Source organism: Oxyura jamaicensis, chromosome 10 (assembly GCF_011077185.1).
Source record: "Oxyura jamaicensis isolate SHBP4307 breed ruddy duck chromosome 10, BPBGC_Ojam_1.0, whole genome shotgun sequence".
Taxonomy (NCBI): domain Eukaryota; kingdom Metazoa; phylum Chordata; class Aves; order Anseriformes; family Anatidae; genus Oxyura; species Oxyura jamaicensis.
In genome coordinates, this window is record NC_048902.1 from 5,792,566 (window position 1) to 5,818,159 (window position 25,594).

The 25,594-nt window shown below is 37.5% G+C and overlaps 1 protein-coding gene and 1 long non-coding RNA gene across 4 annotated transcripts in view; one reads left to right on the forward strand and one right to left on the reverse strand.

Moving 5' to 3' along the window:
- OTUD7A (OTU deubiquitinase 7A) overlaps window positions 1–25,594 on the reverse strand; it is a 114,023-nt gene that overhangs the window by 4,000 nt on the left and 84,429 nt on the right. For all 3 annotated transcript variants that reach the window (XM_035336015.1, XM_035336013.1, XM_035336014.1), the window contains exons 7-13: window positions 22,619–22,801; window positions 19,088–19,306; window positions 11,090–11,191; window positions 9,427–9,554; window positions 8,064–8,176; window positions 6,000–6,127; window positions 4,252–4,401 (exon numbers count right to left, since the gene is read on the reverse strand). In XM_035336015.1, the coding sequence (XP_035191906.1) occupies window positions 4,252–4,401; window positions 6,000–6,127; window positions 8,064–8,176; window positions 9,427–9,554; window positions 11,090–11,191; window positions 19,088–19,306; window positions 22,619–22,801 (1,023 nt within the window). The remainder of the gene's footprint in view (window positions 1–4,251; window positions 4,402–5,999; window positions 6,128–8,063; window positions 8,177–9,426; window positions 9,555–11,089; window positions 11,192–19,087; window positions 19,307–22,618; window positions 22,802–25,594) is intronic.
- On the forward strand, window positions 994–11,095 carry LOC118172244. Its single transcript, XR_004753603.1, has 3 exons — window positions 994–1,054; window positions 4,520–4,579; window positions 10,637–11,095. It is a non-coding gene; the product is annotated as an uncharacterized LOC118172244 (long non-coding RNA).

Sequence of the window (25,594 nt, forward strand, 5' to 3'; positions counted from 1 at the left end):
GAGAACAACATTGCCATTTTGTAATGCACAATAAACATTTCCTGGAGACAGAACATTAGAACAGTACAAAGCAATAAAATGTTGAAATATTCTGCCTGCCCTGTCTCTCACACAAATGCTCACACGTTAATTATTTTGCCTTTTCAGGTTAGAACTGTTTGGTTTTCCACTGTCAAAGAAATAAAGATAGCAGCATTATGTGACAAAGCAAAAAGTAATTACAGGGCTTTTGGACTCAAACTGTGCGTTATTGTAATTGAAGAGCAAAGATCAGCATATAGATGGGCTAAGAGGTCAGTTTAAGACCTGTCCTGCGTGTGGTGTTAGGACCATTACCGCTGTTATACCCCAGCATTACTGTCTGGGTGTTTTAGCTGTTCTGTTCTCTTGCCTCTCTGCTAGTGCTCTCTGCCTTTTGACATATCTTAATGACTCGGCTTTATACTCAGCATGCAGGGACTGCAGGCTGGTTTTACAGAGTGTCTATCATTCATCACCAATAAACTAAAAGAAAAGCACTGTCAGCGTTAATTAAAACCAGCAATTTGCTTCCATTTCATTAGAAAACACACTTAAAGCTGTTGAGGGACTGGGGCGGATCCTCAGCACGATGCAGGTCACTGCTGTTCCTCTGACAACCAATGAAGGAATTTAATTTTCTGTACCACAGGCCTTAAGGACTTTGCCTGAGTAGTCATTCCAGCCAAGTCAAGGAGCAAAGAAAGAGGAAGAAATCACCCAACAGCATGGCAGTGATTACTGAAAGTTTATTGCACTTGCTGGCTATATGTTGCTGGCAGTATTCCCTGCGTTTCAGAAAATATATGTTGTCGAAAACAAAGGCACAGTATTTTTGGTTAAGTATTGCTCCTCCCCTGGCAACATGCAGGAAATGTAATCTCCATTTTTGATTAACATGGTGAAGTCACTATTAGATTCAGGCAGCTTCACAACAACTGCAGAAAATACGCTTATTTTTCATCTTCCCTGCAGGTTGGGTAATGAAGTCAATGCTCTACAAGTGTCGGGGAAACGTTGCCCCCTACTGCTTATAGTAAGTAATTCTTGAAATATTTCCCCCCTATTAACTGCAAATACAGCATAGAACAGCTGGAGATTCATCAACTATAGCTGCCCGCATTCCTTTCAGATGCAAGCACAGAAGTGAATACTGTAAGGTAACTTAGCTCCGAAGGAAACTCAATGGGAGTAAGAGTCCAATTCTATACAGTGCAAAATACACTGTAAAGCACGCTATCGAAGCACAAGAACATAAAGGTAGAGCAGGCGTGGGAACAAAATCATTTTTATTAACACTTATTGCATTCAGTGGAGTTTTTGCAGCAAAAGGGGATGGAATAACTGAGAATACAATTAACTGATGCTGTTTCTAAAGGAAATCGGATATTCTGCCAATTAACTTAATTATCCAGAGAGCAGGTACTGACTGGTTTTACCACTGACCTCACGATGCAATATATCAACCACCTAAAGGAAGAAGGCAACTTAGGAAAGCGCCACATGGTAAGCCTACAGCCTGGCAGGGCTCTTCTGCTAGCACCTGGCCACATGGGTACAGCCTGGTAGAGAACCAGCAGCGTGATCCTGGGGCAGGTTTTGGGGGCAAGCTCGAACCTAAGAACTGCCACAGAGTGTAATTGCCTCTTTGAGATGAAAACCTTAGAAAGTCAATTTGATTTTCTTTTCTGACAGCATAACACTAATTAGTTTTCATATAGTTCAATAATTAATAATTTGCAGAAACAAATTTTAAAGGAACCCTTTTTAAAGTTAGTTGTTTCTAATAGCTAAATGATGCTAAAAATACACCTTTTACAATGCTTACTGATAACAAATTTTATTAAAATCTTAATTTTTAAGTACAAACCAAAGCTTAGATGTGATTGCCTATAAAGCGTCACTATTATCTTATTTCCATGTTACGACACCACAGTCTCCATCTTTGCACAGGAATTTATGTTAACTAATAGCTTTCCAAACTCTGAGTTTAGTAAAAGCCATACACTCATTCTTATGGGTAGTTCAAGGTCAGTTTGACACACTATTGTCTTCATGCTAAAGGTATCTTCTAAAGTAATTTCGGAGTTTTAGAATTCCAAAATTTAAAATTTAGAAGTCCTAGTGCTAACAGATGGGATAGGTCAAAAGTAACAACGATGATTTCACCCATGTCAGTTTTAAGACACACACCGAGGACTTTCATGCCATTTGTAAGTTTGGTGCATTGCCTTCCATGATGTGAAGTCACAGGGTTTCCTAGCACTCATTTTCATGCTTCTAGTGGCATTATTCTTCTTCTTTAAAAAAGAACACTAAGCATTTCTCAAAAACCTAGTACAGCAAAATGCTGATGCAGATGATGATGTACCGCTGTTAAAAACCACTGTCAGGATTCTCATACTTGTTATTGCAACCTGGCAGTGGGGAGCTGTTTCATTGCTGGCTGGCTGACAAAGGGGAGGACTGCTTCACTGAACACTCTATGTTCAGTGAAGCGGTCTTAGGGGGAGCTAAGAACCAGTCTTTATTTTCCATAATCGAAGCTATAAAACACCTGCATAAAAAGCCTGCATGAATATAAAAGTATTTACAGGTTTTTGATCAGATATGGAGAGTATAAATATTGTGACCCTAAGTTATGAATGACTGGGTTATCAGAGACTTACTTCCTTTTAAAAAGTCAAAGCTCTACGCTCTCAGCTGCATTCTGGCAGGTAAAAAACCGGCCATGTACTGTGGCACCTGTGCCATACTATTCTGACCCCTACTGTTGTGGCTCTCCCTTCCTCTATGCCAGAGCTGCCAAAATCTCTATGTTGGCAAGATACAAGAAATGGGCATTATTAGAGCATCCTTGTGCCAATCTATTTCCTGTCAGAGCATTTGAAGAACAACAGTAATGCTGTGTTAGCTGTTAGCAGTCTCTAACAGCAACAAGCTTTGCAGCTGAAAGCTAAAGCATTCCCTTCATCCCAGATTTAATACCAAGTGCTTTGCTGCTCCACAGAATGGAAGCCCGTGTATTCAAGGCCCTGAAGTAAAAACTGATCATACAAAACAAATACTATTTTGATTCATCAGACCTTGTAATTAACCTCAATGAACTTATACACAAAGCCAGTATTTGATGTTACTGATGCTGTACAGGACATTTGGTAGCTTTTTTTTTCTCCCAGCACCTTTCCTTTATGACTATGAGTGCAGGAAAAACACATAGGAAGTTTCTAACCACAAGAAGAATATTTAACAGTATTTACAACATTTACTGCTAGTATTTGTGGGAGAAATCAAATATGTGACCTTGTTATCAAAGATCTTATTGTGTATCATTAACAGGAATATGTGGCTTATAATACTAGATATACTGCTGAATGCACTGAGCAGTAGCCTTCTTCACTGTCTTTTGTCAATCACAACACTTCAAAGATGCCACAATAGCAAAAGGTTACCAAAACAGTTTTATAGTATAATTATTGTTTTATTTATAGTATAATTACTATTATGCTAACAATTTATATGTAGTTTTCCTAAGGTGTACCTAGCTAAAAGAAATCTTACTGCTGATAAAGATTATTACGGTATACAAGCTTGAGAAAAATAATTTAACATGTATTTGAAGAGCACAAAAAAGGTAAGCACAATGATGTCTGAGAGAACAAGCCCCTGCTTATGTACAACGATGACAAGTTTGAGTAAGCACACCTAAGTTAGGCTTAGCCTAAATAGCCTGCATGCTAACAGTAATTTAAAAAAGCCATTAGAACATTAAAGCAATCTGTGAAAGCATAAATAGGCAGTAATTGAAGTAACTATAGCATGACCATAATGTTCCACAAACCCTGGCAGAGATGAATTTTTTCCTTTGTTGTTTCTTTTTTAAACAAGGACATTTCTTCTCACTTTGCACCTACATCAGGCCTTCACTGACAACACCTGGCAGCAGCGTTCAGTGACCAAACACTCTGACTAGGAAAGCCATTAATATGGACCAAATTTACCGTAGGTCTGCTTTCTTGTGGACTTCCTTGTAGACAGCGATAGTTCAAGGATTAAAGTGAAGAGTTCTTGGCTCCTGGTTTAAACCACTTAAGTTTAGACTTCTAAGAATGTATCAATAAAGTTTAGTGGATGTTGCTTCCTCTCTGATAGACAAATACACTTACAGGTAGACAAAAGTACTTTGTGCATTGTGTTCAATTATACTTCTGAGTTGTGTGTTTATAAGCATACCTTGTTCTCTCTGTTGATCTTTTTGTTCCATGGAAACAAGAGCAGAGAAATGTGCCTGATCGTAGGCTAGAACAAGAGGTGAGCAATGACATCTGTTAGGTAGAACTTCAAGTGGCAAATAAATTCCTCCAAATGGTATAGGAGCAAATGCTGCAAAGAAAAATTTGATTATTATTATTATTTTAAACTATGTCAAAGAACAAACACTTATGTTAGTGTAACAGTTGTTACACGTAACTGTGTAACAGTTGTGCTACATCATTTTCAGAGCTCCAGGAGAACAGCAGAGAAGTGGAGAAATCAATTTAGGAAACAGTCATAACAACAGGTAAATTTTTATGATAAGATTTTCTGGAAATATACTAAGAACAATAATGAAACCATTCCGCCTTCACATATATTTTCCTTAATGCAATTGTTCACTAGGAAAGATATTAAGGTCTTTTAACAAAATCTTGATGATTCTTAAGTGTTTTCTGCATCTCTAAGGGCAAGGCTTTCTCCTTTGAAAGATTCCACATTTGGTTTTATATAATTATGGGAAGAAACAGCACATTTGGGCAGAAAAATTCTCTCATGTTTCTAACCAATTATTTTTCCTTTTGCTGTGAATATACGAATCCATACTGCTGAAGTATTTCCAAAGTGAGCATAAGCAAAAAAATGTATGCAAACAACACACTGCTTTTTCTAGAGATTTTTTCTTTGAACAGGTCTGCTGTGTTCAGGCTTTGGGATGGTGAATAGTATTGTCTTTCAGGTAGAAATTACATTTTAATGAGTCTATCCAAATTTGACGAGGTTATTAGTCTTTTTGAAAACCTATACTTCATACATACAACAGTTAAACTGGGATAATTTGATCACCAGGTCCATAAGGCCAGCAGTGAGAAGAACATTGGGATTATTGTGACAATCAGATTGGGTCAAGTAGAAGAAAACTGAGCGAGTGGAGAAAACTGGGATAAGAAAAATTATGAGAAAGTTAAGTAATAGTGATTGACTCTATTACAGCAGATATCAATCATACAACCATTGCTTGTAGTTCAAAATTTGAAGGAATCTGTAGTTCAAAATTTGAAGGAATCAGCATTTTCCTGTACAAGTAAATTTCTGTAAACTCAATCGTGTGTGTATCATTCCCTTTTACTTAGGCAACATACTATCAGCAATTAGTTCATGGTAAAAAGTGAAAGAGATTAATCATTGCTGCTCTGCTCAGACAGCTGACCAAGTGGCTCCACATATGAATCTAACATTTGAATGCTCATGTGTAAACTGAATACAACATTCTGAAACTTTTGAATGAGAGGGTGGCAAAGAAGTTAGTAAAAAAAAAAAAAAAAAAAAAAACACAACAAGATATACACATTCAAAATTCATTTTTCCTATATCAAATTAGATTAATTTATGCAGAATTTTAGGCGGAACCAAAGTAACACAGCAAAATTAGAACCTTGTTAGCCTAGCCCAGTAAGAAATGTATTGTGTTCTGCAATTCCTTGGTTATTATCTTAATAGTAAGTAACTAGGATAAACAGTTTTTCTATGAGACTTATATAATTATATTGTATTTTCTACTTTGATCTAACAGAAGTAGGTCAAATGTCATTTTGTTCTTTCAGAAAAAGGCAGCAGCTACCATATAAATACTCAGATATATTACATCTAGGTCCTTTTGTGTGTGTGAAAGCTTACGACTGCTTCAATTTACATAGGTGTATAAAGTTCCAATGAAAAACTCTTACCTTCTCCCCCCGAGTCTCGTAACATTGTGTCTGCTACTACAACAATAGGTCTTCTTAAAATATGGGCTAAGACAAAAACGTGGAACTCTTCTAAGCTCTCATACACTGGATCTTCTGAGTTATCAACTCTGGAAGACACAGAATTGAAATGTTAGTGAACCAACACACTGGAACAGCTATTTCCTCTGCCTTGTCATTTATATTCCTACTGTTCTGAGGCACACATTCCAATTATTGAAACAGGTAACAGAAGAAATTGGAAAAGAAAAATATATTTTTGGAAATAGAATAATAGCAACAGAGATAATGTTTTCACTTGCAGACTCCATACTAGTCTAGTAGTCAGCAAAATTCATTATCTTCCTTCCCAGCAGGAATAAAAAAAAAAAAGGCAATTCTTAGGCAAACTCCTGGTGTAAAGCTATTTCCACCACAAAAAATAAAAAAATAATAAAAAAAATCTTATGACAGCCTTGGCAAAAAGACTCTAAAATGGGAAAATAAGTGTTTTCCTAGTTCCTCTAAATCAAATACAGGTGCGTTACCTTGGCAATGTAAGAAATACTGATGTCAACCTGACTAGGAAGAACATAACTTAGAAAGCTGTGAGCAGAACCTTCTTCCTTTATATTATTAGCAAAATTTAGTTATTTTGTTTGTTTTTAAGATGGGGAAGGTTACCTATCTAAATAGCTAGAGATTCATTTTCCTGTCAGCCTTCTCAATTGGATGAATTACACCTACCTTTAGACATCTGAAATCAGAAGTCTATAAATAATTTAAGAAGATAAACACATCTGGAAGTAGGATTATTCCTTCCACTTAAGCATTTGCCCAAGGATGAGATGAAAATTTTCATTTTTCTTTACAGCATACAGAAGGAATCTAGATCAGTATGTAGTGAAGTGAGACAAGGCCAAGTGGTTTTGCCAGTGGCACTTTGTATTTCAGAAAACTCACTGAAAGGATCAATACAAGTATCTTATATGGCAGGACTGCAGGGCACGAAAGTCAAACAGTAAGACAGCACTACAGGGAACCCCTAATTTTTTTCTTTAGGTTTTCTAATGGGTCTCATCCAAGTACCGCTGAAATTAATAAGTCTTTCCATTCTCTTCATCTAGCTGATGCAGATACAGAGTACTTCAGAAAGTAGAGAGGTAATATTTCATTTGTAGATTAAAATAAATGGCTTACTGAGTAGTATTACAAGAGTCTAAATGGTATTAATACTCAACCAGCTTCACAGCAAGCAAGTAATTTAAAACAAAGAGAAAAAGTGCTATTCTTGGAAGGAATTAAAAAATTGTCATAAAATCTAATGAGGACAATTTGAGCACTTGAAGAGTCTTCCACCTTTGTTGTTTTTCTTTTCTAAGTTTTTAAATATGGCAAAGTTTTTACATGGCAAAAATATGGAAATGCCTTTCCACATCTAGCTCTCCAAGATAAGGGTATTAACTAGTAACATTTCTTAACTGACAATATGGTGTTTTGTGTCCAAACCATCATAAATAGTCCTAAGTTTCCAAGGTAGCCAAAAGGAGTAATACCTGCTAAAAGAATTTGATAAAGTACACAATATTTAAGGAAAAAAAAAAAAAAAAAGACTGAGCAATCCCAGTTCTATCTGAAGCACTCTACTTCCTCTATAAAAACGTAATGCACCTTAACATGTAACCTTTAGCTTTAATACCAAAAATACTTACTTTTCTTTCTGTACGTTTCAGGGTTAAGAGCATGTTGAAAGTAAAAGTGTGAAGATTTACTTGGTAACTTGCCCTTGAAAAAGATCTCTCTAAAGATTTTCTATGTTTGAACCACAAAGCAAAAGAAGGACTTCTGGATGCAAATTACCCTCACATTAGCATGGTAACTATATGAGAAAACCGAATCAAATTGCAAAATATTATAATGGAAAGTTTCAATAATGGCATTCTCCAATGCCAAAAAAAGCCCCAACCAGTTGGGAAAGTGGTTTTATGCTCCTATAAGCATTGTTCGTTTGTACTTTTCTCCTACTGAGAACAAAAATGAAAAGATTTTGTCATACTCCAAACTTACCCACCACCAGTGCCTCCATTTTTGCTGAAATGTGTGCGAGGTTCACTTGATGCCAGCTTAAGCAGTTCATTCCACTCCCGTTCCCATTCTTCTTCTGTATACACTAAACCTGACTATGGGAGAGAACGAAACACCATTTTACTGTTATGCTGGTACTAAATCTAAGCAGAATTCTGTAGTAGCATTTGCAACCAACTTTTTCATACACAATACAATTTATTATCTTGGGCCAATAATTGTTCAACATTTCTATTCAGGCAGAAAATATTAACTTACTAAAACAAACTAAGATACTAATTGTATACTGGATTACATTTCAAAATGTGGATCTGATCAGCTAACACACTGCTGGCGATCCACTTTTTGAGATGTGGTTACTTGTATCCATGTGAATTCTTTGCAACCGCAGTTAGTATGCTTTACTGCCCATTTCTGGAGCATTGCTTTCTTCCCCAGTACACCGAACTGCTAGGAAAACCCTCCTTGGCAGACTAAGTGCTTCTGCACCCTTTGTTTTCACGTAGCCTGAAGTAGCTGAGTCATTGACAGCTCAGCTCTATTCTCAGTGACTGCTGCCCACAAAAAGCAGGTTACAAACAAGTCACAAACAACCCGTGAGGGTTGTGGAGAGCCACTGCTGCTGTATTCAGAGATGCCATTATTCATATTAACATAGAATGTATTAATTATTTTGTATAAGCTTCACTGAAAACATCTGGTGGTCCTCCTCTTTGCTTTCCAGAGAGCAGAGCAGCCCAGTAGCTCTCCATTAACATCACATATAAAAAGAAAACAAATGTGTAACAACATTCTGTTTAACCTTAAACAAAAACCTTAACCAAATAGCAGTTCCCAAAAAATACGTGGTGAAGTACAGCTTTTAATCAACAGTTCAGCCAAATCTACAGATGATTTTAAATCTTATATATATATATATAACACACACACACAAAATAGTTGGTCACAGCTCTAGGAATGCTAGCTCATCACTCTGGGGAAATCTTTCTTAAATGAGGGTTTTCTTTTTCTTTCTTTCACAGATTTCACCCACTCATTTTATAAGCTTGTGCTAGCTAGTTTATACATTGTATTTTACAGACTAAAATTTTCTACAGGTTCCAAACATGTCCTAGACCTTTGTAGGAACCAAACGGTGCATATTTATGCCCACAAACCTACGAACACATTTGCATTCTGATGCTCAAATTCTAAATACAAATACATCTCTCTTCCCCCATGCAAAATAGAAATGCAAGGAATTAGACGGCAACTGAAATTTTCACACCAAATTGCAGTTTTTTTTTATTTTTTATTTTTTTAATAGTAAATTATGTTAGCAAGTTTGATTTTGAACTGTACAGACCTCCTTATTTTGCTGGGTCTGTTGCCATCTCCATCTTCTTTTCAGGGCTTCCCTTTCAGCTCCACTTCTCATCATAGTGTAGAGTGCTTTCCGTAAAACAAGGTCCCGGTCATGAAAACCCCACATCCCTAAAGCAGCACAAGAAGGCACTCAGTTTTACATGAGCTATAGTGAAACAGAAATAGTAAGTACTAATACAATTAATATTGCCCTATACACAAAAGCAGCAGAGCTTATACATTATTTAAAATTCTCCTTTGTGAATATTTCATTATTTTTAAAGTTTCCTTAACAAACCAGTCAATATAGATCATACAAGGAACAGTAAGAGAAAATTCTAACAAAGTTTAAACTTTGCTTAAGGAATGACCAAGGATTTGAGTTGTTTCAATATATGCTTACATGCAACTTACATGCAAGGAATGGAATATTCAACACAGAGGTTCGTTCTAGCTGTAGTTGCCCACAGAGCTTGCAGACACGAGAATGCTAATGACAACTGCAGGCACTTTTGTGCATCTCAGATGATGATTGTGACACCCACTAGCATCCAATCTTACACAGCATGATGGCAAATTTCCTTTGGCGTCAACATCCAAAGAAAGAGGCAAACATTCAAGATGACTGAAGTCTAAAAATACAACTGGCCACAGGCTTTCAATCTTGTTTTAAGATAGTTCACGTATCTTCACATAGTTGAGAGTACTAACCATGACTGAATAGCAGAGCTCTCACCAAAACATGTGCCCACAGACAGCCATGTTTCAATTACCGTATTATCAGCTGCTGGCATTGAATATGCTTATTTCAAACTTTGCAAGTCAAAACACTCCTAACATTTGCTGTAAATAGTATGCAATCCCTCCTAGCTAAAAAATGAAGTGGGCAAAGATAAAAGGGTCCCTGGAAACAACAAAAGCTATTTTCCTACTACTACTTTCCAAAAGAACAGTTTCTTCAAATAATTAAGAATCACGGAGTTTTTGAAAAGAGTCACCTTTTGGAGTTCTGCTGGCTCAAGATTTTAGCAACTGCAACGAAAAACGTTTCCTCATAATAGATATGATATGGAAGGCACATCAAAGGCTCTTGGCTTCACAGGTCTCTATTTATTTGATAAAATTTGAAGAAAAGCTTCAAAGATCTTGTATTAATATTTAATTAATCAACTGGAAATTATTTTTAATTCACTTCAAACTGTTTTCCACAGAGTTTCGATCTCCAAGGAACAAACAGGGATAACTAGATACTACATTCCTGAAGATAGCAAAACAACAGTTTAACAAAGTCAGAGGAGAACAAATGCAATTCCTTGCCCACAAGGAGGATAATCCTGCTTAAGCACCTGGCTTTTGTCTGTTTCAGTGCAGTTAGGTTGGGCTATGTAAGGAGAATGCACATCACTGGTGGTTATGATAACATGTTTTTGATAATGTTCCAATTATACTTCTGATGCTACCTCACGAAATGTATACCTCCATCCCTCAAGCATGCCTACCACAAACATTTCTGTAAGCAAAATTTGAAATTTTGAAATTTTGCTCGAAAACCAAGCTTTTAATTGAAGTCCTTACATTTCATTTGTTTCGGAGCTTTTGCTGGGGATAGAGAAAAGTGGTAAATATTTTTTGGCAGGAGGTTCCATGTGCAGACGTTCCCTTACCTAAAGAGGCAGCATGCAAGAGGCAGTTTCCATCACCTGTTGTCGCCAAGGGAAGAAGACGTTTGCAGCTTGTACACACTGTGGACCACCAATTTAATCGCCCTGAAAAGAAAGCATCTCTTAAAATGGTGTAGTGGGTACTAAACCAGGATGCATACAGGCATACAGTGATGATGTATCATGTTGAAGGTTAACCGTGAACAGCCTTTCTGCCAAGTAAACTTAAATCTAATGTTAGAAGTACAAACTGAAAGATTAGAAATAAGAGGCACTTAAACCATAACTATTATTTAAATGTACTTGGAATAAGAAGAGAACACCTTTAATTAATTTGCATCTTCCGTTCCCATATGCTACATTCACAGGTGGACTTCTAAGTTCATTGCCTAAATACCCTTATTCCCCAGAAGTAATAAACATTGGCACCCTATATATAGGCTGTATTGCTGTAATAACATCTCAAAAGACAAAAGTAGTATGTAGGTGCTAATCAAAAAAAACATTGCTGTTAGGTAAGTGTATTAAGTAGATTGTTTCAATCAGGTGAATTGTTCAAACAGATGATTCTCCTTCTCATTTGCCATAGAGTAAATCATGATTAGGCCTACAATCAACAGCTACACATTACCAGAAAATTTAAATGAAACCAAATCCATGACCCAATGTTTAGGAGAGCATGTAGCTTGTCCCTTTGAGAACATTTAGAGAACCCCTTATGGATTATTGCTGTACGTAGCAAGCTTCACAGATTATAAAATATTATAAAACAGACTGACTGAGGACAGATATTTGATGTATCTAGATGAAGCAAATCAAGCCATGGAGAATATCAATGTCAAAGCCAAAACTAGAAGTCCACCATTCTTGGCACACAGATTGCCATGTGGTAGTTTATTGGGGTATTAAGTCTGGTGAAATGCTCACGTGAATGTTTTTACCATACAGAGAATGTGACTAATTACATGGCAACTTTGGGGTAAGGAGGAACAGATGATTAACAATGATTAGCATAGCTGGTATATTTCATAAGACTTTTAGAAAGGCAATAGGTAATGTGCAATTGATACAATGAATAATGCAATAGGCAGCCCGTGGTGACTCAATTTCTTTGCAGACTTGTCCTTCCCCAATTCATTTCCTTGCAAGATGAGAATAGCTATATTTGTACAGTAAGTCTTGCTTTTAAGGTTAAACCCCCAAAATAGAAATTTTAAGTACAAAGAAATAAGAAAAGTTTCCTCTGTTAATGTATTTTCATTACAAAATCATACTGAAGTTTATCTGTTACAGGAGGTAATACATATTCTGCAAAAAAAAAATAGCCTAATGATATTTTAATATGTGCCTCTAAGTACTCCTTCTGGGTACTAAGCAAGAACTATGCCATTAAATTTCAATTAGTCAGTATAGGTTGAGAGTTACTACACCATAAAGGTAAAAATGCATAGCAGATCAGTAACTAAGCACATTTGATAATCCTCATATGATTTTAGCAGCTAGTTTGTAAATGCCTGACATTTCAGACTAGGCTTAAATTCTAAATTAAATATGCCTTAAAGAAGCTTAATTTAAAGTGCTATTGGACAGCCGCTGGGGAAGATAAATCTGAAATAACAAGTTATCGTTTTTAGCAACTCCTGTGTCTGTGGGCTGTGCAATAACAGCTTACCACCTGTTTCTTGCAGAATGTTTTGGTGATATATTCAGTACTAAGTTAAACCAAGGTGCTGCTTCAAGTACTGTTACAAGACCTAAAACAGACAGACCTGAGGAGTTAGGGCAATAATAAGTGGCATTGCTTTGGAGATTAACTAGCAGCTATTGGCAATAAATGATAGAGCCCCATGTTTATACGTGATTTTAACAGCTGAGGAGGTTTCTGTAAAAGTTTTCTGATTCCAAGCAGATGACACAAAACAAATTTGTGGGCTTGCTTAATATCAAGAAGCTGATGGCTGGCTAAAAAAACCACCAGAAATACATTGGATTATAACAAAAAGGTGGTGCATTTTCATTCTTTTTCAAATCTAGTGGTCATAGTAGATCCATTTAGGGAAACAACAGGTATGTGGAGCTTAAATCAAAACTGGAAACATTGCCTCAGGCTCATTTCTCTATGCTCTGATAAGACGGTATCAACAGGCAATTTCTGACTCTCCCTCCCTTGTTGGTCTCCTACCTGATTTTGCTTCTTACTTGTTCACAAAAGCTATTTAATCTTAAAAAACACAGTTTCAAGAAACATCTCTTATCTTACAGTAAAAACACCATGAGAATTAATGCAGCCACATTGTATAGCACAACAAAATTTGATTTTAATTTTACCGCAAGATTAAAAGCCCTCTCCAGGTCTATTACCTAGCAATAAACAATTGGAGACACACAAAATCACAATATTGCCCTTTCTTTGCAAGGCACTTAAGACTTCAAATATAAATTCAAAAGAAATGCCAACAGAATCTGGTATCCCTACAGCCAAAAAGACTGCCAACTTGTATTCTGGTATCATCCTAGTCCCGCACTACGTATTATACAACACACCTCACACAAGGCAGAGCATGTATTGGCTCTCCCTGGAGAGGAAGGGCACTGCTCCCTTATTTGCAGGGTCCAACAAGAATCAGACATTCTGATACAGAAGCAGCTACACAGCATGTATTCTATGCAAAGAAGGTAAGCTGTACCTCACAGAAAGTTTTTTAAGCTTTGGAAAAAAAACACTACCTTAAAATCTAGGACCTGATGACTTCCAGGACAAGTTGCAAACCTCAAAGCTGCCCTATCACAAACCCACTGCATCTGTAGTCATGAATATGAACTAGCTTTTTTGACAGGTTGAAAGAGCTGTAACTAGAAGAAAAGGAAATCAGAAATATTTCTCTACCAGCTATTTTAAAACACAGGTTTTGCCCAGAATGCTCCATGCTGGAGTATTATTAATAGACAGTAGAAGGGTTTAAGTGTTATTTCCATAAGCCTCCATATTTTATTACAAGTCACAGGTACATTGCTTCTTTTTCCAGGATTTACAGGAAGAAAAGCACCAAAAAAGATTCTAGGCAGTTATATGATGTATATGGCTCAAAAAGAAGGCAGTGGAGAACAGCGAATGCATGTCAAGTGTTAATAAGGGCCAGGCTTGCTATTAATATCAGCCCCTGCTGCTTTACATACTGGTATAAGGTAAGAATGCATGACGTCCTCCAAGCAAAACGCCATTAACAGTGTAAGCAAGAAAATAAAAATATGCAACAGAAGTTATTCTGCTTCTTGATTATCCCATAAAAATGTTCATACTGTGCTCCTTTCCCATCTACTAAGGCCAATTAAAAGTATTCATTGCCCCAGACTTGCACAAGGTTGTAGGAACACACAAAAAAACAAGTTCAAAACAAACATTAGCTTAACATTGAAAACCTCTACAGAAACTCCGCAGAAATCCTTTGCTCCCTCTTCATTTTCTCCAGTCCATATTCTTAAAAAGCTACTAGTCAACTAAATGTCTATACAGACTTCTTTTTTTTTTTTTTTGTAGAATTAACAACCAAAAAGTTACAAGGACTTCGTAAACAGCAATTTAATAAATCTCTCTTGCACAGGAAAAGGAGATCTGACAAACAATGAGCCCTCTCTCAAGCTCTGTATGACTGGGCATTGTGGTGGTCTTTTCCCACGTGGATTCTGTAGTGTTTAATAAATGTTATTCGTACTGCAAGTTTTTCTTCCGTGGAAATGATATTCAGGGTCTGCCACCAAGACGGCTTCTTATTTTTCATGACATTTTTAGAAACTTATTCTGATAAACAGCTTTGAACCTGAAAGAGTTGCATTAAAAAAGTAAACAGCGCTACACTGACATCTTAAGAGCTTGCTGACAAACTCAGTTTCCTTACAAAAGAAGGCTGAAAGAGACTTTCTTTCATTTCCCCAGGATATCGTATTTCCAGAAATCCACCCCAGGTAAACAAGTCACAAAATAATATTTTCTACTTTAAATCAAGTCCAATAGTGGACATCCCAAATACCCTCAAAAGCAACGGCTCACCCTAGGCACTCCCCAGCTCCCCTTTAACTCAACAGCAATACCTGCTCTGGTCTGCCCAGTGCTGGCTGCCTAAGCCAACAGAGGGCCACGCAGCCCACTGGGAGTCAGACAACCTGCAATGGCTGCAGGAACCTCTAATCCAGATTGCAGCACGGCTGCTTCTGCTTGTTATGTGCTTCTTACGTGACTAGCTAAGACTTTCCTTATTTTGAGATTTAGTCCTTCTATACAACAAACATTTACTTAGTTTTTAGAAATAAAGAAAATGACAAGAATATGTTTTTTACGTGGCCTTATGTTAATCTTTCAGTAACTGCTAGCTTTTTGCAGTAAGTGAAAAACTAAAGCATTTAGCAATTCATTTTCTGTCCTTCAAAGAAAGGACCTGAAGCTCCCTCCTTTAGCATAGATGATGAAATCAGCTTCCCAGTAATCTCTGCAAGGCTATTTGTATACACTGATATTCCTGAAATGTGACGATGAGTTGTGCATGTAGAAATAAACTGCATTTCTACAGAAATAAAGTAGAAATTTCACAGAAGTAAAACTGAGCAACTACGTAAATGCTGCGCTTTTGCTGATGTGCAAGCAACACAGAAGCTGCTGACCAGAAGGGGAATCAATTGTTATAAAATCTGATGGCTCAGAAATATGTAAGTGTAACCAGCTATGGATACTGAGCTCTGGTCCAGTCCTACTAGCTTTCTTCATCTGTTTTTCTGTGACGTTACTGCATTTCATCCTACTCTGTGATACAATATTTGTCATTCATAGGAGAACTGAATTACATAAGCGTGTATTTCAAGCCTAGAAAGGAGGAAATGAATACAGTTCTCTTGTAATTATAGTGGTTGCTATTCTAGCACCCTGCATAGACTGTGAAAATCTGCTAAAAATTCTGGGATAGACAAATATTTTTACAGCCTGAAAATACACCATTTTTCTTCTTCTTTTCTTTTTTAAATCAACGCTTAATTTTTAACAGTTTGAAATGAAGCATTTCCAGAACTTTGAGGTATTTTTTTTTCTGGGGAAGTAAAAAACAGTAATATATTGCCTGGGCATTTTGACCACAGCTGTATTACATGCTTCGTAAAATCAGTTTTCCAGTTCATACAGTTTAATATTTATAGTTACACTTCAGCAGAGCAATAGAGCTTATTTTCTTTTTGTTCAGTACAAACCCTGTGTTAGACCACTTATTGTAGCCATCCTGCTGCCCACGTTACAGATTTCTGAACTTATCAGTACAGCAGTTTTGCGCATTAGCAGTACCTCCCATCCAGCCAAGCAGTTTTCATAATCTCTCAGGCTTCACATTAACTGCACATGGGGAACATGTGTGTGTAAAGGAAATCAACATCCTGCAGCAAAATGTTTGGAATTATGTAATTCCTTTCGCGCAGACCTCATTTAAGATTATCACCACCCGAGCCATCCTCCATGAAAGAACTACTACTGCTGCAAGAGCATCCAGATCAGCCTGCACACACCCTGCAGCCTGGCCTCATTCCAAGCAGTAACGACCAGCTGAGTTTATAGGATGCACAAAAGCCCCAAATGGTCTTACGAGTGCACTGTGAATCCTGATGTCTAAGAGAATAAAAAGCTGAAAGCAGTCACGTAAATAGCAAAGCATACACTGCAGCAGCAGAGCGTAGGTAAAGCATTCTGCCTTTACTGGATCTTTCCTTGCTAATCTGACGCAGCATTACTGAGTAGAACAGGAATTTTGCTCAGTTTCTGTACAGGTAGGAAGCAACCTGAACATCCTTTTACATATAGATACAATGGCAGCAAGTGCCTTGGCATCTAAAAAGATAATTTACCCCTCCCCCCTCCCCCCCCCTTTTTTTTTTTATAGACACCCAGCTCATTTGGGCACTTCAGACAAAATGTGCTAGTCTATTAATAGTATATTTGCTATGTTTTGTGAATAGTAAGCTACTGTGTCCCTAACAAAGCTCCTCCTTCTCTTGCCTAATCAGCTTTTTTTCCCTCCTATTGAAATTCATGCCCTTAAACCAGAACAGAAGCACACATCTCTTTTCCTTTAACAGTACCTCCAGCCTTAGATACTGAAGCTTCAAGAGCTTCAAGTCCTGTTTTCTTCATCTTCATCTTTTTCTTTCTTTTTTCTTTTTTTTTTTAATAGATTTTGCCCCTTTGCTGGGAATGCACCTTATCCATGAATATTTTGATGTAAATGACCAAAGCATAGCCAAACTGGGCCCTCTGTTGGTAGGAGACAAAATGTCTCATGCTGAATGTCTCATTGATTCACGTTCTTCATTTCAGACAGTACGTCTATAATAGGCATGAAATAAAAGGAAAAAATATTTGCATGTCTTAAGTAGAGACAGCAAGTCAGTTGTTTACATGAAGTCTTAAACTTTTTTTCTTTTTTTTTTTAATATTCAGTTTCTGTTTAAGTAACTTGAACTGGAACTGTTTCCCAGAAGTTCTAATTTACATGAATGAAATGCTCACACAAGTAAATTAAGTCCACAGAGGTTACAAGAATAACTGAGATCAAAACTGCAAGCACAACGGTCAAAACAGCCTCCTCTTCAGCTTTCCAGAGGCTCTCAGAAGAAGCCACCTTCACAAAACAAATTATAACGGGGGGGCTCGCAGGCTTCACTCAGTGTACTAACCAGTGTCAGGAGCAAAACAGTTGCTGATTTTTCCCACTTCCATAATATTTTATAAATAGCCAACAGAAGAACTTCTCTCGTGTGAATCATAGGACTGCCCCAATTGAAGAAATTAATACTTCATTCTAATTGTCAGATTTGAGAGGAATGCTCAGAGGCAAGAAGTTCTCAGTAGTTTTCAGTGCTGTAATCTTATAAATGTGCCTGCTTTTCACCTGTTGCAGTGGTTTTGGACACAAGATTAGGAGATAAGACTGCTGCTCCCCACCTCCTTACCTGTCTTTTCTACATTAAATGTCTGACATGCTTATGAAGCAGATCCTGGACAGCTGCATTTCAGAGTCTTATGTTCTGAGGCAAACCAGCACTGACTGCTGGCTGCAGACCAAAAACCTAACCCTCTCCTTTCCATCTCCTTTTGTTCTGTATTTGTAAAGTTTGTCCATCCTCCCATCCCCTAGCATGCAAGCTACACCCCGCTGGGATCTCAGTCCTACCGCACCTGTCCACATGATTTTTTGGACCAATGCATCTGTCCCTGCATCATCCAAACCCTAGATTATATCACACACCTCCACCCTCTGATCTGTGGTCTCTCTGCAAGTTTCACTCTTACAGGCTTAGATGCATTTTGTTACACCTAAAAAAACAGAGTCAATATTTCAGTGAATACACTGAACGCTCACTCTATAGATGTGTTCATTTCATGGTTCTTCAATAAATTTTCTATTTCCTGGGGCACAGATAATATTAATTTTAAATACATTTTCTTCAAATCTTTCAAAATGACTTAAAGCTTTACACTATTAATAAATCTGATTTAAAATCAGAATTTCACTTTTTTCATGGCAATAATGAAATATTACTTTCACGATCTTCAGTTCCTTCTTACAGAACCAATAATATATAAGATGTATATTGAAAAATGTTTCTCAAGCTACAATAGAACTTGAAGATGTTTCCTTTGTTAGTCACTGCAATGTAATTTCCTCACGAGCACTAGAAGCACCAGCCCCCTTGACCATTCTTTCTATTGCCCAACCTCCCCATCAGTCCCTCCTTTCCTTCCTCCCACACCATCTTTGTTTTATTACGCAAATTTGACAGTTTTCTTTATAAAGCTTTAAGAGAAATAGAGGATCAGGGCACTTGTCATTTTGCAGAGCAGACTCATTTCTTTTAGTCTGACATTTATTTCCCATGCGGAACGCACAAGCTCCAGAAATGATGCATCATTAAGAACATCAAAGCAAACATCGGATTGCCCAGCTGCTGACATCTGAAGCCCTTACCCACCTGCTTGCTCCAAAGCAACCATTGTAGCCTGCTCAATTAAGTCACGTTCAATGAAGCTTCTGAAATCTTCACTGTACACGCTAAGGTCTGGTAGCTGGAATGTGTAGATGGGCATCTCCAAAGGGAACTGTTCATTGCTGCACTCGTTTGCTACATGTGATCGAGCAAGAGAGACTATGGCTGAGCTGGCGTGGGAAATGCCTCTGGAAAGCCGCTTCTCTGTTAAGAAACCAGAAAGATGATATAGCCTGTGAGACTCCACTGAAAACCATTCAGCACCAAAAGTCTGGTGAATGCCTATTCATTTCACTTAGGAATGTATTCTGCTTCTAGTTTGTTTCTTTTCTGGGGTTATTTCACTATGGCAAAGGATTACTTAGTTATTATTACAGATCCCTATGGCAAGTCATAGATGAACTTTACTCTTCTAGCCAAATAGACAAACAGTAAGAGTAAGGACATGAAAGATGACCACTTCTATTTTAAAAAAATAAAAAAATGGAAAAGTTTGTTTGTTTGTTTTATGTTTCTAAAGATGTATCAGAAGAAACATTTACTGGCAGATGGACAATACTTTGAGAGTTCAAAGCATTAACTGATTGACTGTAAATGTGAAATACAGCACTCTACAATCACTTCATATCAAGTGCCACACTGTTTTAATCTCAGGACACTCTATCTAAACGCAGATTTTCCATCATTATGCTGAACTTAAGACAAACTCAGTTTTTAGGCATGTGTTTTGTGTTGTTTTTTTTCAGAAATCCTGATCCAAGGAACAATACACAGTTCAAAAAGAACAATGAAAATAACAAGTCTAGTATAAAAGAATGATATTTTATCTAAAACAATCGATCTAATGTGATTAATTGAACTTCTTTGCTGACATATGCCATACATGGAACAGCCAATAATGGGTTGATAAAGCAAAATAAGCATTGTAATGTTAAAGGGACAAAATACTACTATTGTGTGATTTTAGTTTACTGCATGTCCTCAGTTCTGGTACCAGCAAATGGGTAACAGAAAAACTCACGTACTACATTAACACTGCAAGTGTTTAAAACACAAATCATTCAGTTAAAACTGACAGAAATATGTTTGAACGTGGGAAAACTACAGAACTTGTGACAAACTACAGACACACAGTACGGTTTAGTAATACGAAGGGATTAGAACTATTACAACAAGTAAAAGGTTTCAGAGAGCAGTTTTAAAGGGAATTGGTTAAACTTCAGAAAGCAATTTCATTTTTTAAATAGACAAATTGTAACATTGCTCAGTTTTTGTCTGATGAACTGCCTACTACAACAAGTGGGGGTGAACGAGATTATGGTTTGATTTGAATTGATAATTTAATTCTTATTTTATAAGACAACAAGATTAACTGTAATGTGTAGAATATTCATCTACAAACAAGAGTATTTCCAATTCTGCAGTCAAGTGAAAGCATCATATTTTGCAAAACATTAACTTGGTACCTGAAAGCAACAACTTTTTTTGTTGTGCGTGGGGTAATGCCTTCAGCTAACATCTGCTTCTGTTAGCTGATAAGCATAAACTGATGGCAATTCATTAAGGAGGAATAGTTGCCTTTTTTCCTTTTGTACTGTAAAGCTTCCATGGAACAGCTCTAATTCCGTGAAAGCAGTTTAACTTTTGGATTAAGAAGTTGATTTAAAAGTTACAATAAAAGTGGCTTATAAACTGCAATATGCAAGCCTTTTCCTTTTTTTGCTGCGTGTTTTGGTCAGCACCATGAAGTAGCCTAATTAAGGGATATTTATATTACTCTCTGTTCTCTGCAGGGACTGAAATGTTTCTGGTGATTGAGTCCATGTGCTGTCCTTACGCCAGCACATTTCCTTCATCATACAAAAACTCCACCCAGTTCTGGGGTATCATTTCACATGATGCAGAAACTACTGCTAGAGCATTTCCTCAGATGCCCAGAGGAAGTTTCCCTCTGTTTAGTTTCTGGCCTGTACTCCTGTTTATATCTTTTAGAACTGAAATGAACATTTTGTACCCGCTTGGGATTTATGTTCATCAAATGCTACTGGTCTTCTCTCTCAGAAGTTTAACATTGAGCATAAAGTTTCTTTCTGCACCCGAGGAGTGGCACTCCTTAGAACCACAGTCCTGTTGCCTTTCTGTGCATCAAAGAGACTGGCGTCAGGCCTGCCAACAACTTGTACTCACTCTATCCATCCCCAACAGTGGAGATTAACCTAAACTGGTCCATCACAAGACCCTCCTTTCCCTTCAGTGCTCCTCCCAGAACATCTTCCTCACTCCAATTTTGGAGCTTTAGTCAGAGATGGATCATGAAGAAGTCATGCAGGACTTCAGTAACGCACCAAGGTGGTATGGTGCGTATTGGTGGTATTACGCATCAAGGTGGACAAATTTACTGTCGGTCCAGATGTTTAAAGCCAGACTTACACCACGCTGCCTACTACAGACACAAAAATATCAAATAGACATTTCTGTGTAAGACTTGACAGTTTAATAATATGGATTTTTAGAGTGAGCTAGATCCTAATGAGGATGGAAGAAAACGGCTTTATCAGCTACAGTGTGCTACTCTTCCTCCCTTTATTTGTATTAACTCACACTTTTAGGAGTCATAAGAAGCACTGCAGCTCCTTTTCTACTGGTGGAAATCTTCTATTTAAAATGAAGCTTCACTGATACTTGTAATAACTGATGCCTTTCCTGTTTAATAGAAGGCAAGAGCTGGGAGAAAAATGGAAGGCTTCCTCTTCCTTCTAATGACTGCATAGAAAGCCCTACTGAAATCACCAAGGTGGTGCTATTATGTCCCTACATGAGAAGCTGTCAGACCTTTAGATTTATCTTAGTGCAAACTACAGTTCCTTGGTAAATTGGTATGAAAAAGAAATGCATTCCAACAGTCTGAGCAAAATAGGGGTCTGCAATAAAACCTATAAAAGAACTGCATGCAAGAAAGTAAATTCTAATGCTTATCATGCTGTACTGGAAATCAACTGCTAGAGGTAGCTGACTCATTTTTCTTCTTAAGGTTTAAATTTCTATTTGCTGGGGCTTGAGTAGGGCTGTTCTTTCTTCTGAAAAAACATAAAAGAACATGATTTTAGAGCCAAAATTCATAGATTTCATACACACTACTCACATACTATGAAAAAGAATGCAAAGGTTGAAATGCCAATTAAAAAATTTATTATTATTATTATTAACCTTTTTTGGCCTCATGAAGCACAGAAAACTACATACAGTAGTGGTCTTTGACACCCTCTTATTAACTCCCTTTAAGCATACCACAGGACTGCTTAGGAACAATGCATTTTTGTACTTGAATCGTTCATTTCCTCGAGCTGAGGAAAAGCTCATGACAAGTGAAACATGGAACACAGGGTCCAGTAGCAGCACTGCGAAGCCCATCACAGTGACACAGCTCACAGCCTGAAGGACGATGACTTCCCACAGACAAGCACAACTCACCAGCAAAGCTGCTTGCCCACAGAAGCCCCCAAGAAGAGCTCTTACCTTGAGCAATGTCATCCTGCCTCTGCAGGCAGGGCCGCTCGGCCTTTGTCACCTGAGGGGGCTGCTCTGGCTCTGGCTGCTTGCAGTGCTTGCCCTCGTTAAACACCTGCGGCAGGTTGGCGGTGTGCACCTGCCGGAGCTGCTCATAGTCACTCAAAGCGGCTGTCAGGTCCCAGTTTTTGCCTGCCAAACAGCAAAAAGACATTCTGCTCATGTCTGTATGTGACCAGGCTTGGCACCTGGAAACATCTCCCCGTGCACATAAAACATCAACTTCAACAGAGAAATCATTGCCACTTAAAGCATCAGCAGGGAAAGAGAGGTTTCCTTGGATAAAACATTTTACAGCTGCTCCTCCCCAACCAGAAATGCAATTGATAAACACCTTGAAAGTACACAGCAAATGGGCAAAGATGTGAACCTTTTTTCTATTTTTCTTATATCTTATTTCTTTTTTTTTTAATGTGTTCTTGTTTTGTTTTTATTATTTACCTCTACAGAACCTGCAGCCTTCTGCACCCGTCCACTGCTGTACGTCTGCTTGAATTTTTTGCAATGCTTCAGCATTTCCATTTTCAGGGGCTGATCTGACCTTATGCTTTTCTCCAGCGCACCAACCACACTCAGACATACTGACTGCCTCTCAGTTGTGTCACATCCTTTTACATTCTTTACTGTTATTAAAAAATTCACATTCAAAAATAGATTTTTGTCTAAATCACTGAACAAACTTATAAAACTTCTGTGGAAGAGAGTGATTTGTGTACAGACAACTTAGAAATTTAATTAAGCAGGATTTTAAACATCACCTTTTGCACAGATTTTTGATAAATCAATCCAACTAAATAATAGGAGTTGGTGAGCTTTTTTGTTTGTTTTTAATTTCAAAGCTCTCTTGGAAAAGTTTGAGTGACCTCCTGACAAAGTCCTGATTTCTTTCTGTTAGTAAATTTATTTCCATCTCACTCTGCATTTCAATAAGCTGATCAGCTTGAAACCGAAATCTGAACGAAAAGCACTAGGATCCTTGGAGTTTTGCATTGCACTGGCTCAAGAATATCATCACCTACTGATTTCTTTTAGAACTCTCCTTCATAAAGTTAATAGAACTAGCATCACTCAGGCTTTGCAATAGTGTTCACAGTGCTTACACATCTTTATTCACTCTTATTTTTCTGCAATTAAAACTGGCCCAGAATTCAGGAATGGAGAAAAAGTGTCCATTGTTCATCTCTTTATTTTTTATTTTTTATTTTTTTTACCTAGTCTTTCTCTAGTCAAGTCTTCAGCTCTGTTGTGCTGAGAGGACAAAGAGACCTCTTAATGCTTTACAAGAGTAATCCTTGCTTGCTCCGAGTTAAGCACATGCTTTGTCAGACCACACTTGACAGGCTTTACTAACAAAGATCGGGCAGCCATTCGGCAGCCCACACTAGTTGCACTGTTACTAGATTTTATGTTTTTCAGGTGATAACATTCAGGTGGCAAGACCTGAGTGACGTGCTGTTACTTAGGCTTTGTGTTTTTTTGTTTGTTTGTTTGTTTTGTTTTGTTTTTTTCCTTTTTTTTTTTTTTTCTCAAATGGCATCACTTAGTGGCACTGCAGCAGTTAATAAATTCGTTTTCTTTCAATTCTTAAAAACAGTCATCAGAGAAGGACAGGACACTCATCATTAATTAGTAGGAATAGCAAGCATGCAATTACAAAGCCACACCCACAGCTTTCAAATATCCTCCTACTCCAATATGTTAAAAAGAACATTTGAAAGGTCACCAGCAATTCTTGGTATAATGATAAACAACGCGCCAGAAAGGATGCAATCTGAGAAGGAAAGATCTAAATAGGAAGGACCACAGGGAAGGCCAACCTGCAACAACACACACGCCGGACTTCAGAAAAGGAAATTTTAAAAAGGACAGGAAATGCAGCCTAAAGTTAAACACGACCAAAAACATAAGAAAAAGGATGCGGAAGGGGAAGGGAGAGGTTAGAGATAATTAAACAAATTGTGATGCAGCCTGTGTTGACGGTTCAAGAACTGCTAGTGCCTGCAACTAAGAAGCAAAAGCAATAAAAACATCCAGTAAGAATGAATGTGAAATTTTCACAGAACAATAAAAAAAAGCCAAAATGCTACACACCTCAGAGAGAAAGTGACTTGAAAAAAATTACAGATGTTGTATTTATGAAAATAAAAATGAGGTCTGTAGAAGCACAAAAGACAACGATGCTGAACTAAGCTATGAGGAAGAGAGAGCATCATTTTTCAAAATAACAAATCTAAGAAAGCAAAATTAGTACTTTAGCAAAATGGCAGTAAAATTAAAATGAACACACCTTCTGAAATTTATAACCATTCTAATCAAATACGGTATTTGCCCATCTACTTTACATTCAATGCCAGTTTTTTGTTGTAGTTAATGACAAATCACATGTAAACGCAATAGCATTTAGCAAACAAGGTGACGGTGACTGGAGAAATGGTACCAAGAGTGTAACATTTTTGCCAGCATTTCTTAAACATGTTCCTGTCATTGTGCATATAATTTACTCATGAAGTCGCAAAAAAATCCCAATCCCAGTATTACTAACACCAATGCAAAGCTTCCACTGAACCAACCCCCCCTTAAAATAATAGTAATAACAATAATCAAACAAAGCCTCCCTGCCTACAGAACAGGGTTGAAGGCTGTGAACTGCCTTGCTGGCAGACAAATCCTGTTTTCAGTGGCATCCCCATCATTTCAAAAACTACTGCAGAGTCACTACTTTGTGACTCTCATAATCCCAAATACCCATACCATGGTATGCAGAGGTGGTGTTGGAACAGCAGCTGTCCCACAGCTGGGAAGTATCAGCTGTGAGGGGGGAGCAACAGCATCTCTTTTAGCCCATGATTCTCAACCAGCATTTCACACGGGACTGTACTGTGGCTTGGTAACAAAGCAATTAACAGGCACGTGAGCTTTCAACAG